The sequence below is a fragment of the Hyla sarda genome, chromosome 10, assembly GCF_029499605.1.
Source record: "Hyla sarda isolate aHylSar1 chromosome 10, aHylSar1.hap1, whole genome shotgun sequence".
Taxonomy (NCBI): Eukaryota; Metazoa; Chordata; class Amphibia; order Anura; family Hylidae; genus Hyla; species Hyla sarda.
The window spans coordinates 42,311,217-42,327,370 of record NC_079198.1 but is presented as its reverse complement, the minus strand read 5'-3'; the positions used below and the strand labels follow the sequence as shown (position 1 = coordinate 42,327,370).

Sequence of the window (16,154 nt, the reverse complement as noted above, 5' to 3'; positions counted from 1 at the left end):
CGTGGCTTGTCCCTCTTTGTGCTCAGCAAAAGTTAGGAGGTATGATTACACCATACCTTAACCTCCAGTCACCCCCATAGCTGCAGTCACTACAGTGACCCCCCCCGACCTACGATGGCTATACGATAATTTCAACATACAATGGCCTCTCAGAGGCCATCGCATGTTGAAGGCAGCATAAACATACGATGCTTTTGTATGTTGGGGCCATCGCATAAACGGCTATCCGGCAGCGCAGACTGCTTCAGCTGCAGGTGGATAGCTGTTTAAGGTGCCCCGTGTGGTCCGGTGGTGATCACTCACCTGTCCCCGGCTCTCCGGATCTCCCACTTCAGGAACCCCTGCATCGCCATCGCTCTTCTTCGTCGTCATCACGTCGCCACGCACGCCATCCCGTCATCCAATAGGAGCGGTGTGCGCAGCGATGTGATGAAGAGCGACGATCCCAGGGAGCAGAGACTGTCTCTGGAGCGGCGGGGACAGGTAAGTATAACTTCCTATTCTTTTCATTGCACGGATCCCTCAACATACGATGGTTTCAACTAACGATGGTTCATTTGGAACGAATTACCATCGTATGTTGAGGGATCACTGTATTCTGCTTTTACATCATGTCTTATCCTTCTGTCACCTCTAGAGCTGAACTTACTCTCCTCCTGTTTTATGCTGCAGTCACCTTTTTTAGAGCTGCATTGACTGTCTAGGGGTGATAGGAGTGTGATTGCTGCAGTCCTATCACTTTCAGGCAGTGGAGGCTGTCCACCACAGGTGTCACCTGCTTTTGGGGAGGAGGAAGGGATGCCATCTCACAATGCATGGCTTTGTAACATTCAGGCTGTAAGTGTAAGTCATACTGTACAGGGGTACCACAGTACTATCATCCTAAATGTATTGTATGTGGGCAGGGTGTCAAAAAGTGTTTCTATTGTCCAGGGGCCCCATTGAGGTATCCATCCACCCCTGCTTCAGTGACCTTACCCCCACCCCTGCTCCTTCTTTTTTTTTTTTTTTTTTTTTTTTACTTTTCAGACTTAGTAGTGAAAGCTGTCTTTTTTATAGACTGAGTTCATTACTAAACCAGGGCTTAGCCTTGACCCCAAAAACAGCTAGTGCTAACCCCCAACAGGCCCAGAGTGTCAAAATTGGCACTCCTGGGCCTAGGCGGTAACAGGCTGATGATGTTTAGGCCTGAAAGATGACAAAAAAAAAAAAAAAGGATGCACTCCATAGTGTAATACCTTGGGCTAAGGGAAAGACGCTGAATGTGAACTGCGCTTACCAAGGCAAGTTGTACTCCAACCAAGTACAATGATGGGGTAGAATATATCTGATAGTAGGTCTCTGCAGCCATTCCACACCAACACTCAGCATAAAAACAAGATGGCTCCTCCAACAACCGGTGGGATCAATCAGACGCTGAGACAAAGGTAAGATGAATTTTATTACCCACAATGCAATGTTTTTCGGGGAGAATCTGCTTCCCTAAATCGGATAAAAATCATCCCTTTACAAACAACTTCACAGAAAATAGTGATCACAGATCCATCATATAAATGGTAAAAAGACAAAACCTACAACACTAAACAATGTTCACATAAAAAAATTCACATAAAAAAAGATATACACAAACATACATATATCAAAATTATAAGAATAAAATGGATACAAAGTTAATTCCACTGCCATTTTCTAAGGTCTCATTTAAACCATCTGGAAATAATGTAACAAGGGAGAATATCCAAAAAGCTTCTCTAATCATTTTTGCACACGGTTATGAATATGACCTGGAATAGTTTTGAATATAGTAAGTTTCAACATTTTTTATACATTTATCATGCTTTATGGATAGATGACTGGAAATTCTATGAAGCATAAATCCATTTTTTATTTGACCTGTGCTTGTACATACATGACCGCATTGTCAAAAGCTATATAGCAAAAGAGCTATCGCAGGTATAGTGGTTCTTGATAAAAGTATTTTTTTGTAACCTAGGACAAGAAAGAGGAACTCCGATCTATCATGGAACAGCACATACAGCGGGCACGTCCGCAAGCGAACGTACCAGGAGTACTCACAGGTAATATAAGGGGCATTGGATTTAAACCTACTAGGAGCTATCATATTTTTCAAATTCAGGGATAGTCTAAAAGAGATCCCAGGTTTCTGGGGTAATATATTTTTCATAATAGGGTCATCAAAATTGGATAATATTTATTTAGAATTTTTTCTGACATCACCTGCAGCACAATTAATCACTTATGAAATTTATACTTGCCATTACAGTAATGGTTTTTTTCTTCACGAATGTTTCCTGCAACATAATTTTTAATTTATTATAAGCATGTATCAAAATAGTTTTCGGAATAAAAGGTTATCCTAAATCTATCCCGAAGAATGCACGATTGCCTGGCAAAAAAATGTGATCACTTGTGCAATTTTTTCGGACACGCAAGTATTGTCCGTATGGTACATATATTTTTTTTATCCATTTTAGGATAATGAGAACTATTATAATCAAGTAGACTATTCACGTCGACCTTCGATCCCCGAATTTGAGAAATATGATAGCTCCTAGTAGGTTTAAATCCGATGCCCCTAATATTACCTGTGTTGGACCTGTGAGTACTCCTGGTACATTCGCTTGCGGACATGCCCGCTGTATGTGCTGTTCCATGATGGGAGATCAGAGCTCCACTTTTCCATCCTATGTTACTAAAACCTTTTTTTTATTTTTTTTTTTAATCAAGAACCACTATACCTGGGATAGCTCTTTTGCTATATATCTTTTGACCTGTGCTTGTGGACTTGTGGGCCATACAGTGCGGTCACGTATGAACAAGCACAGGTCATGTATAAAAAATGGGTTTATGCTTCATAGTGTTTCCCGTCATCTATCCATAAAGCATTATAAATGTATACAAAATTTTAAACTTGCTATACTCAAAACTATTCCAGATCATATTCATAACCGTGTGCAAAAATTAAATAAAGAAGCTATTTGGATATTCTCCCTTGTTACATTATTTCCGGATGGTTTAAATGTAACCTTAGCAAATGCCCGTTGAATTAACTTTTTATCCATTTTACTCTTATAATTTCGATGTATGTTTGTGTATATCTTTTTTTTTTTTTTTTTTTTTTTTTTTTTTTTTTTGGTGTGTGAACATTTTGTAGTGTTGTAGGTTTTGTCTTTTTTACCATTTATATGATGGATCTGTGATCACTATTTTCTTTGAAGTTGTTTGTAAAGGGTTAATTTTCTATCCCATTTAGGGGTTAAAGATTCTCCCTAATAACCGTTGCACCTTGTTCAATCCTACATGCCTGAGGAAGCTGATTCTCTGCGAAATGGATTGCATTGTGGGTAATAAATTCCCTCATCTTACCTTTGGTTTCAGGGCCTGATTGATCCCGCCGGTGGTTGGAGGAGCTCTTAGTTTTATGTTTAGGCTTGAGAGGGCCAATAACAATGGTCCTTCCCCACCCTGAAAACGTCAGGCTGTTGCTGCTTGGTTTTATCTGGCTGATAATGAAAAGACTGGGAACCACACAAGTTTTTTGTTTCTTCATTAAAAAGTGTGTGGTTCCCCGTCTTTTCATTATAAGCCAGATAACTAACCAAGCAGCAAAAGCCTCACATTATTAACCTCTTAAGGACCCAGCCATTTTACACCTTAGGACCCGGCCACTTTTTGAACATTTGACCCCTGTCGCTTTAAACATTAATAACTCTGGAATGCTTTTAGCTATCATTCTGATTCCAAGATAGTTTTTTCGTGACATATTCTACTTTAACATAGTGCTAAAATTTTTTGGTAACTTGCATCCTTTCTTGGTGAAAAATCCCAACATTTTTCTAATTTTGAAGCTCTCTGCTTGTAAGGAAAATGGATATTCAAAATATTTTTTTTTTATTCACATATACAATATGTCTACTTTATGTTTGCATCATAAAATTGACGTGTTTTTACTTTTGGAAGACACCAGAGGGCTTCAAAGTTCAGCAGCAATTTTCCAATTTTTCACAAAATTTCCAAACTCACTATTTTTCAGGGACCAGTTCAGGTTTGAAGTGGATTTGAAGGGTCTTAATCTTAGAAATACCCCACAAATGACCCCATTATAAAAACTGCACCCCCCAAAGTTTTCAAAATGATATTCGGTCAGCCTTTTAACCCTTTAGGTGTTTCACAGGAATAGCAGCAAAGTGAAGGAGAAAATTCACAATCTTCATTTTTTACACTCACATGTTCTTGTAGACCCAATTTTTGAATTTTTACAAGGGGTAAAAGGAGAAAATTTATACTTATATTTGTAGCCCAATTTCTCTCAAGTAAGCACATACCTCATATGTAAAGTGTTCGGCGGGCGCAGTAGAGGGCTCAGAAGCAAAGGAGCGACAAGGGGATTTTGGAGAGTATGTTTTTCTGAAATGGTTTTTGGGGGGCATGTTGCATTTAGGAAGCCCCTATGGTGCCAGAACAGCAAAAAAAAAAAAAAAAAAAAAAAAACACATGCCATACCATTTTGGAAACGAGGCCCCTTGAGGAACGTAACAAGAAATTAAGTGAGCCTTAATACCCCACATGTGTTTCACGACACTTGCATATGTAAAAAAATAAAATAAAACTTCACTAAAATGTGTGTTTTCCCCCCCCAAATTTCACATTTTTGCAAGGGTTAATAGCAGAAAATACCCACCAAAATTTATAACCCCATCTCTTCTGAGTATGGAGGTACCCCATAAGTTGACCAGAAGTGCACTACGGGTGAACTACAATGCTCAGAAGAGAAGGAGTCATATTTGGCTTTTTGAGAGCAAATTTTGCTTGGGGGCGTGTCGCATTTAGGAAGCCCCTATGGTGCTCGGACAGCAAAAAAAAAAAACACATGGCATACCATTTTGGAAACTAGACCCCTTGAGGAACATAACAAGGGGTACAGTGAGCATTTACCCCCACTGGTGTCTGTCAGATCTTTGGAACAGTGGGCTGTATGAAATTTTTCATTAGCATAGCCCACTGTTCCAAAAATCTGTCAGACACCAGTGGGGTGTAAATTCTCACTGCACCCCTCATTACATTCCGTGAGGGGTGTAGTTTCCGAAATTGTATAGGGCAACACCAGCATGTTAGTGTAAACAATTTTTTTTTTTTTACATGCTGGTGTAGACCCCAACTTCACCTTTTCATAAGGGGTAAAAGGAGAAAAAGCCCCCCAAAATTTGTTAGGCAATTTCTCCCAAGTACAGCGATACCCCATATGTGGTCCTAAACTGTGGCCTTGAAATACGACAGGGCTCCAAAGTGAGAGCGCCATGTGCATTTGAGGCCTGAATTAGGGATTTGCACAGGGGTGGACATAGGGGTATTCTACGCCAGTGATTCCCAAACAGGGTGCCTCCAGCTGTTGCAAAACTCCCAGCAATACTGGAAACAGTGGCGTACCAGACGTTTTTTTTTATTGGGGAGGGGAGGGTGGCTGTGTAGGGTTATATGTAGTGTTTTTTACTTTTTATTTTATTTTGTGGTAGTGTAGTGTAGTGCTTTTAGGCTACTGTCACACGGGCGGGGGATTACAGTGAGTTTCCTGCTGCGAGTTTGAGCTGCCGCACAAAATTTGCTGCATAGCAAACTTGCAGCCTGATACTCACTGTAAACCCCCTGCCCATTGCCCATGTGAATGTACCCTGTACATTCACGGGGGGGGGGGGGGGGGGGGGGAAACTCCAGCATGCACAGTCTATCAGTGCATGCTGGTAGTTATAGTTTTGCAACAGCTGGAGGCACGCGGGTTGGGAAACACTGAGTGAGGAAACAATGTTTCCCAACCAGTGTGCCTTCAGTTGTTGCAAAACCACTACTCCCAAACATTCTCAGGCATGCTGGAAGTAGTAGTTCGGCAACATCTTTAGAGCCAGATGTTGCCGAACTACAACTCCCAGCATGCTTGGAGTTGTAGTTTTGCAACACCTGGAGGACTACAGTTTGCAGACCACTAATACAGTGGTTCCCAATCTGTGCACTTCCAGATGTTGCAAAACTACAACTCCCAGTATGCCAAAATTGTCCAGGCATGCTGGGAGTTGAAGTTCTGCAACATCTGAAGGGCCAGATGCCATAGAACTACAACTCCCAGCATGCCTGGACAGTAAGGGCATGCTGAGGATGTGTAGTTTTGCAACATCTGGAAGGGCACAGTGGTCTCCAAACTGTGGACCTCCAGATGTTGCAAAACTGCAACTCCCAGCATGCCCTACCGCGGCTGTAGAGGAACTCTCCTGTCGCCGCCGCCGGCGTCTTCATCGCCGGGATCAGGGTCTTCAGGGAAGAGGTAAGTACCGGGGCCGGGCCCCAGCACTGCCCCTTCCCCTGCCACGTCCTCCGATCTTCCTCCCGTCCTCTCCAGACTTCCAGGGGCCGGGCAGGGCGGGAGGAAGTAACTGCCCCCCCCCTGCGATTGGTCGGTTAGCTAACCGACGGATCGCAGGGGATAGGAGGTGGTGGCAGGCTTGCCACCTCGCTCCTATACTTTAGCATGGTCCTGGCTGTCTGTGACAACCGGGATCATGCAAAATTACCGGGTGGTCGTGTCCCAGAGACCCGATCAGCCTGGTATCGCCGCAGATCGCAAGGGCGATTTCCTACATGGCCCCCCTCGGCGTTTGCCCTGGATGCCTGCTGCCCTGGATCTCTGCCCGGTGCGCGGCAGGGACCGGAAAACGCCTGGGCGTATGGATACGCCCTGGGTCCTTAAGGCCCAGGGTGTGAGGGCGTATCCATATGCCCTGGGTCCTTAAGAGGTTAAGGTGGGTTAAGACCATTGTCCCTCCCCAGCCAAAATAATGCCAGCCTGTTACCGCTAAGGCCCAGGAGTGCCAATTTTGTTTTGGGCTGGTTGGTACTAGTTTTGCCTGGTATTTGTGGTGGAGAATACTTGGGTGGTAATTGGGGGTTAGCACTAACGCTAATCCCTAGCTTAGTAATGGCCTAGTTTATGAGACTGCTTTCACTACTAAGCCTAAAAAGTAAAGACACATTCAAAAAAATATATTACAAAAACACTCCCCCCCCCCCCAAGCCCTCATTAACTTATTTATTGAAATTAAAAAAGGCAAGTTATAAAAGTAGTTAACAAAATTGAACAAAACTCATAATGAGAACAGAGCTATACTCACCACCCTGGCTCTAGGCTGTAGCTCTACCTCTACCAGGCTGGAAAGTAGACGTCTGGCTACTGAACACAGTATTTACAGCAATCTATATATACTGTATACCCCCAAAAGAGTTAAATAGCACTGCTCAGCGAAACTAGTTAACTATTTCCTTGCTGGGATTGCACGTAGCAGTAAATAGTTGCTGGGCAGGAGATATATAATGTGCATTTCCTGCTTAGAAAAACTTTTAAAAAATATATGTAAAATGGGGGGGGGGGGGGGGGGTTTATGAAAAGAAAAAGTCGGAAATCTTTAAGATGTGTTATTTATTTATTTTTAGGCAAAAATAACCCTAAATGTATATGGCCATAGTAGCCTCAGGCTAAGTTCACACCACATTAAATTTTCTAACATAAGTGTTAGATTGGTGCAGTGAAATCCTGTGCAGAGATTCAGTAGTGTGAACATACCCCATGGCAGATACCAGACTCAGCCTACCAGCTAGGGAACAGCGGAATGTTATAGATGAAGCCTGCAGAGCAGAAATCTACTAGAAAATTTAGAAGTCATATAATGGCCAGAACTAGTGCAGCTTCTCATATGAATTTAGGGCAGCTTATCCAGAAGTCACCTAAAATGACAGGTATGCTTTAAATGAGCACTGTCAGATAAAAAAAAAAAAGTTTGTTTTTCTTGTTGGCAAAATATCAAAGGAAAACTGTCATCAGTGCACTAACCTGGCACAGGCAGGTAGTGAGTGCGACATTGATGATGATCATATTTACCTGTCGCCGATCTGTGGTCCTGTTCTCCTGCTACCTTCCTCCATTCTGTCTGTCGTGTCTATCAGACTTCTGTCTGAAAACAGAGAAAAGTGTTACAGAGCATCCTGCAGTGATGAAGAGGCTCAGCGCAGCAGACTCGGAAGATGAGTAGAGTGAGGGCAAAAGGCTGACACTACCCCTCCAAAGCACAGGATGAAAAACCAAATGAGCACTAAAAAGATATTTGCAAGAGAAGTATAGGGACACTTAAAATGTTGTGCATGATCAGGATTAGGTACTGAGTAACATAACTATGTTATTTTGTTATTTGTGTGGGATATGATAGGCACTCTTTAAAAAAAAAAAATTGTGTTTTTTTTTTTTCCCATTTCTTTGCCGCTTTTAATCTAGATTTTCTCTATATATTTTTGAAAGGTGCTGATGAGAAGGAGGATCATTACTCTTTAAAAAGACAACGTAGCAAAGAGATATCCCCATCTACATCTGAGGAAGGATCTCCACAGGGCAAGTAGAACTGTCAGCTATCCAGTTTTAGATTTCCTAATTTGAAGGAAAAATTATGTAAAACAACCATAGAAATATGGCTCCTTTTGAAATCTAGAAGTTCAATTCTTTATTTTTCTTGTTACAATATGCAGACATTAACCCCTTAAGGACGCAGGGTTTTTCAGTTTTTGCACTTTCGTTTTTTCCTCCTTACCTTTTAAAAATCATAACCCTTTCAATTTTCCACCTAAAAATCCATATTATGGCTTATTTTTTGTGTCACCAATTCCACTTTGCAGTGGCATAGTTACATAGTTAGTACCGTTGAAAAAAGACATATGTCCATCAAGTTCAACCAGGGAATTGAAGGGTAGGGGGGTGGCGCAATATTGGGGAAGGGATGGGATTTTATATTTCTTCATAAGCATTAATGTTATTTTGTTCCAGGAATGTATCTAACCCTGTTTTAAAGCTGTTAAATTTTCCTGCTGTGACCAGTTCCTGAGGTAGACTGTTCCATAAGTTCACAGTTCTTATGGTAAAGAAGGCGTGTCGCCCCTTGAGACTAAACCTTTTCTTCTCCAGACGGAGGGAGTGCCCCCTTGTCCTTTGGGGGGGTTTAACCTGGAACAGTTTTTCTCCATATTTTTTGTATGGGCCATTAATATACTTATATACATTTATCATATCCCCCCCCTTAAACGTCTCTTCTCAAGACTAAACAATTGTAACTCCTTTAATTGCTCCTCATAACTAAGATGTTCCATGCCCCATATTAGTTTAGTCGCGCGTCTCTGCACCCTTTCCAGCTCCACAGTGTCCCTTTTATGGACTGGTGCCCAAAACTGAACAGCGTATTCCAGGTGAGGCCGTACCAATGCTTTATAAAGGGGGAGTATTATGTCCCTGTCCCTCGAGTCTATGCCTCTTCTTATACATGACCATATCCTGCCGGCCTTGGAAGCAGCAGCCTGACATTGCATGCTATTCTGTAGTCTGTGAGCTACAAGTACACCCAGATCCTTCTCTACCAGTGACTCTGCCAGTTTAATCCCCCCTAAGACATACGATGCATGCAGGTTATTAGCACCAAGATGCATAACTTTACATTTATCCACATTGAACCTCATTTGCCAAGTGGATGCCCAGACACTTAGTCTATCCAAGTCATCTTGTAATCTATACACATCCTCTATAGACTGTACCGTGCTACAAAGCTTGGTGTCATCTGCAAAGATAGAAACAGAGCTGTTAATGCCATCCTCTATATCATTGATAAATAAATTAAACAGTGGGCCCAGTACTGAACCTTGGGGTACACCACTAATAACCGGGGACCAATCAGAGTACGAATCATTGACCACCACTCTCTGGGTACGATCCATGAATCAGTGTTCAATCCAGTTACAAACTAAAGTTTCCAAACCCAAAGACCTTAACTTATCTCTCAGATGTCTATGAGGGACAGTATCAAACGCTTTAGCAAAATCCAGAAACACTATATCCACAGCCATTCCTCTGTCAAGGCTTCTACTCACTTCTTCATAAAAGCAAATTAGATTGGTTTGACAACTTCTATCCTTAGTAAACCCATGCTGGCTATCACTTATAATACAATTATCCCCTATGTATTCCTGTATGTAATCCCTTATAAGTCCTTCAAACTATTTACCCACAATGCACGTTAGACTTACCGGTCTATAGTTTCCTGGGGAAGACCTAGAGCCCTTTTTGAAGAGTGGCACCACATTCGGCTTGCGCCAGTCCCTTGGCACAATACCAGATACCAGTGAATCTCTAAATATCATGAACAGGTGTACAGATATTACTGAACTTAGTTCTCTAAGAACTCTTGGGTGCAATCCATCTGGCCCTGGAGATTTGCTTACGTTTATATTACTTAACTTGCCTTGTACCATTTCTACATTAAGCCAGTTCAGTACATTACATGATGTCCAGTACAGTAGAAGAAATGTATCGCACTCACAACTTCAGGTGCAAAAAAGCTTGAATTGTCTTTATTCCAATGGTGCAAATCACATACAAAGTGTTGCAAGACGCTACTGGTGAAACAGCCTCAGGTGACAGCTGTTTGGCGTGCGTCTGCACGCTTCATCAGACCTGCCCTCTCACAGGTAAGCCAGCCCTTTATACCTCTGACCTGGTGACGTACCTAAGGGAGTGTTGATCAGGTTTACAATACAATTATTAAAACCAACATAAATCTACTTGTATCTAAGACAACATAGTAACAACAATTATAGATACAAAAGAGGTTTACAAATACATATATAAAACCTAAAAAATGCAACACTTACAAGAACACGCTAAAATCGAGTCTCTCATTCAACCCCAGATTACCCTATGCTTGCGTTTTTAAAATCCATCCGGCTTCTGCTTGAAGGAGTTTTTTCTTTAAATCACATCCTTATGTTTGTGTTATTTTCTGAACACCCTGAAATGTTAGTTTGCTGCAATCCCCATTGTGCACACTATTCATGTGCTCAATGAAGTGCGGCGAGCCCTTTCTTGAGCGCACTGAATAAACGTACCCACGGAACCTTGTGTGAAGAGGTCTCTTCGTGGTGCCCAAATAAAATCTCCCGCAGCTACATGTGATTACATACACTACCCATGTAGTTCTACAAGTAATGAGGCTTTTTACTAATATTTCAGTGCCACCTACTTTTACCAATTTTCCTGGCTTAAGGAAAGGGCACCAGGTGCTAGAACCGCACCGGTGACTTCCTTTAGGACCTGAACTAGTAAGCCAATTTTCCAATACTTGAGGTTTTACATTGGAAGTAAAGGAAGTTTTCATAACTTGATCCTTTAAATTTTTACATCTGCGAAAAGTTATCATGGGGCGACAAGGAACTAGTTTAATTCTGTATCATTTTTAATCAAGAACCAATTATTTAAGATGACTTTCCTTATTTGATCCGCCATTGAACTATATTTGAAAGAGAAAAATGTTCGTACTGATCTGCGGAATTTTTCACTGCATTTTTCTTTTTGTTCAAGAGGCCATCTCTATCCTGTCTCACAGCCCTATTCAGGGCCTGATGTAAGACTGGAAGAGGATAACCCCTAGCATGTAGTCTCTCCCTCAATTCTCCAGCCTGTACGTTGACATTTTCCTCTGAACTATTAATACGGCGCAGCCGCAAAAATTGGCCGTAGGGTACGGCTTTTTTTTACATGCGAAGGATGATAACTGGAGAAGTGAAGGAGAGAGTTACATGCTGTGGGTTTCCTATATCCTGAGGTAACGATAACTCCATTTTTCAATTGCACAAGTACATCTAGAAATTCAAGCTGCTCCTTATTAGTTTTAAACGTAAATTTCAGATTAATGTTGTTGACCCTATTGAGATAGCCAACAAATTCTCCGAAGTCCGCCTCTGTGCCATCCCAGGCTATGAACACCTCATCCACAAACCTGAGAAAAGGGTTGGTATCGGTGAACACATATCTGCTCTCAAAAATAGCAACATAGAGATTGTCAAAGGTACACGTGACCGGGGTGCCCATTGCCACGCCCTCGGTCTGCGTGTACCAATGCCCATCAAACTGAAATGAATTATTAAGAACGAACTGCAGGGATTCACAGATGAATTGGATGGTGTTGGGTTGTCTATCAGTGCGTTCAAAAAGCCCCCTGATGCACTCAACTCCCAGATCTTGTGGTATGCTCGTGTATAACGACTCGATGTCGATAGACGCAAGCATGCAATTTTCAGGTAGGGACAAGTCTTGCAAACAATTCAAGAACTGATTAGCATCCTTTACTAACGCTGGCACTTCTTGCAGAAGGGGTCGCAGAACCCAGTCCAAATATTTGGACAAGGGCTCTGTGACTGACCCCACCCCTGAGACTATAGGCCTGCCAGGGGGTGAGGTCAAGGTCTTATGAACCTTCGGCAAGAAGTACCAGCGTGGAAAGGTGGGAAATGGGGGGGGGGGGGGGGGATTCATTTTTCAGCTTTATTTTTTAAAATGATCCCTCTCTCTACGGCCCTCCTTAATAATGTCTGTAAGTTGGTTTTTATCCTTGTCACTGGGTTCCCCCGCAATCTCTCATAGATTTTAATATCACTCAATTGCCTTTGTGCCTCTTTTACATAGTAGTCTTTAGACATAATTACTATATTTCCACCCTTGTCGGACTTTTTAATGACTATATCAGTTCTATCTTTTAATGCATCTAGGGCGCATTGTTCATCCCTTGAGAGATTGCGGGGAGCAGTGGGAAAAATCAAAGATCTCGCCTGATCCACTATTCTGTTCTGAAATTATATCTAAATTACTGCCTGGAGTTACCTGTGGACAAAAAGATTTAATGCCCCCAGAAAAATCCTTGACCCTTATTGTATCCTTCTCGATCGGGTCACTGGACGAAGGGGAGACACTCTTCCCCCCTCGTCCAGTAAGCCTATCAAGTTATCAAGACGCATGAGATCTTTCAGGGGCCTGATTCAACACGCTGAATCCCAAGGGACCTATACACACTGGAAAATCTCCCTCCTTTAACGCATTAGAGGTACTTTTTAAATTTTTATACGTCGACCTCGAAGTCCACCATGTCAAAGTCCTCAACCAGGCAGTAGTTCAGTCCTTTTTTCAGAACAGCAATCATATTTTAATTTAACACAATGTCTGTCAAATTTATAATGGCAATATCATCCTGCCACGTTACTTTTTTCCTCTTGAGCTGCTCCTTTTTGATAGGCTCTCTTTTTGCTCTTTCTGGCCCCCCTGCGTGTTCATCTCCTAAAGGGACAGCTTTTTGATTACCGTTCATGCAACTAGAAAGTTCAGACGTAATGTCACCAACCTTTTGGGGTTTATTCGAACCCACCTTTTTAGAATTCACGGCAGTCTCATCTGTTCCACTTGAATCGGACTCGGACGTCCAATAATCCGAACTTTTCTTTTTCCCCTTAAAACGTCGGCGGTGCTGTTGTTTCCTGTTGCCGCCAACCAGGAAGACTCGATCCGTATCATAGTCCAATTTGTCTCGTATAAATTTGTCCTTTTTTTGATCCTTTATTATGGACTGAATTGCTCCGATCTTTTTTTTCTAGTTTTTTTTAATCAAAGGTCTCAAACTGTTTAGCTGACATACGCGCCCGAAACACGGATTTAGTCCGCAAGAGTTCTTAAGTTATGTTGTGATATTCCAATTCGTTGCACTCAATGATGGCACGTAGCATATTCAGGGAATATTCCTGATGTATATTTTGCCAGGTTTTTAAGAAGTGTGGGTCGTCGGTAAATTGACATGGTTCTTTAAAGTTTCTTAAGCCTCGTGGTACTCTTTCACATTCTAGATAGGATTTTAATGTCCAAAAGAGGCGTGTCTTTTTCAGCTAATGAAGAAACTTTAACCCCTTAAGGACACAGGGTGTATCCATACGCCCCTGTTTCCAAGTCCTTAACCTCTTCAGGACATAGGGCGTATGGATACGCCCTGAATCCCGAGTCCTTAAGGACCGAGGGCGTATCCATACGCCCGTGGGAATTCCGGCCCCCACCGCTAGCCGGTTGGGGACCGGAGCCGGATGCCTGCTGAAATCGTTCAGCAGGCATCCCGGCATATCGCCCAGGGGGGTCATTATGCCCCCCCATGTCGGCGATCGCCGCAGATCGCTGGACAATTCAGTCCAGCGATCTGCGGCGATTCCGGGTCAATCGGGTCTCCAGTGACCCGATGACCCGGAATTATTGGCTGTTCGGGTCCGTCTCTGACGGCCCCGAACAGCCAGAGCCTGCAGGGGTGAGGTGGCACTGGTGCCACCTCACGATCGCCCTGATTCGCCGGCCGGATTACCGGCCGACCAATCAGGGCGCCTGCTGCGGGTGTCACTCCCGCACCCGCTCCGCCCCTCCTCTTCTGGAGGACGTGAGCGGGTGCGGGACGTGCACCCCGGGTGCTGGGGACCCCGATCCCCGGCGCCCCTGTTGGGATCGGGGCCCCAGGAGCAGCTGCGGCGGCAGGACTGACCTGCAGCGTCTGGATCGTTGGAGGTGAGTGACAGCCTCCTGCTGTTGCTTAGCAACAGCTCCCAGCATGCAAAAAGGGCATGCTGGGAGCTGTAGTTATGCAACAGCAGGAGGCAGACCACCACAACTCCCAGCATTCCCTTATGGGCATGCTGGGACTTATGGTTTTGCAACAGCTGGAGGCACATTCTTTCTATGGAAAAGTGTACCTTCAGCTGTTGTATAACTACAACTCCCAGCTTGCACAAACAGCTAAAGTGCATGCTGGGAGTTGTAGTGGTGCATCTGCTGGTTGCATAACTACAACTCCCAGCATGCCCGTTGGCTGTCGGTGACTGCTGAGAGTTGTAGTTTTGCAAAAGCTGAAGGCACACTGGTTGTGAAACTCAGTTTTTTTTTACCTAACTCAGTGTTTCACGACCGGTGTGCCTCCAGCTGTTGCAAACTACAACTCTCAGCAGTCACCGTACACCATGCACCGTACATGCTGGGAGTTGTAGTTTTGCAACAGCTGGAGGCACACTGGTTGTGAAACACTGAGTTAGGTCACAAACTCAGTGATACATAACCAGTGTGCCTACAGTTGTTGCAAAACTGCAACTCTCAGCAGTCACCGACAGCCAACGGGCATGCTGGGAGTTGTAGTTATGCAACAGCTGGATGTCCCCCCCCCCCCCCCCCCAATGTGAACGTACAGGGTACACTCACATGGGCGGAGGATTACAGTAAGTATCTGGCTGCAAATTTGAGCTGCCGCAAACTTTCTGCTGCAGCTCAAACTGCCAGCGACAAACTACTGTGAACCCACCGCCCGTGCGACTGTACCCTAAAAACACTACACTACACTAACACAAAAAATAAAATAAAAAGTAAAAAACACTACATATACACATACCCCTACACAGCCCCCCTCCCCTCTCCAATAAAAATGAAAAACGTCTGGTACGCCACTGTTTCCAGAACGGAGCCTCCAGCTGTTGCAAAACAACTCCCAGTATTGTCGGACAGCCGTTGACTGTCCAGGCATGCTGGGAGTTTTGCAACAGCTGGAGGCACCCTGTTTGGGAATCACTGGCGTAGAATACCCCTATGTCCACCCCTATGCAATCCCTAATTTAGGCCTCAAATGCGCATGGTGCTCTCACTTTGGAGCCCTGTCGTATTTCAAGGCAACAGTTTAGGGTCACATATAAGGTATCGCCGTACTCGGGAGAAATTGTGTTACAAATTTGGGGGGGTATTTTCTGCTTTTACCCTTTTTAAAAATGTTAAATTTTTGGGAAAACAAGCATTTTAGGTAAAAAAAATTTTTTTTTTTTACATATGCAAAAGTCGTGAAACACCTGTGGGGTATAAAGGTTCACTTAACCCCTTGTTACGTTCCCCGAGGGGTCTAGTTTCCAAAATGGTATGCCATGTGGTTTTTTTTTTGCTGTCCTGGCACCATAGGGGCTTCCTAAATGCGGCATGCCCCCAGAGAAAAATTAGCGTTCAAAAAGCCAAATGTGACTCCTTCTCTTCTGAGACCTGTAGTGCGCCAGCAGAGCACTTTTCACCCCCATATGGGGTGTTTTCTGAATCGGGAGAAATTGGGCTTCAAATTTTTAGGGGTATTTTCTGCTATTACCCTTTTTAAAAATAAAAATTTTTTGGGAAAACAAGCATTTTAGTTAAAATTATTATTTTTTTTTTTTACATTTGCAAAAGTCGTGAAACACCT

The 16,154-nt window shown here is 43.2% G+C and overlaps 1 protein-coding gene across 1 annotated transcript in view; it reads left to right on the top strand.

Moving 5' to 3' along the window:
* The first annotated feature begins 429 nt into the window (after nucleotides 1-429).
* The window catches only part of FOXR1 (forkhead box R1), an 85,559-nt gene continuing 69,834 nt past the window's right edge, over nucleotides 430-16,154 (top strand). The window contains exons 1-3 of the mRNA XM_056541702.1: nucleotides 430-483; nucleotides 1,994-2,078; nucleotides 8,357-8,446. Coding sequence (XP_056397677.1) covers nucleotides 430-483; nucleotides 1,994-2,078; nucleotides 8,357-8,446 — 229 coding nt within the window. The remainder of the gene's footprint in view (nucleotides 484-1,993; nucleotides 2,079-8,356; nucleotides 8,447-16,154) is intronic.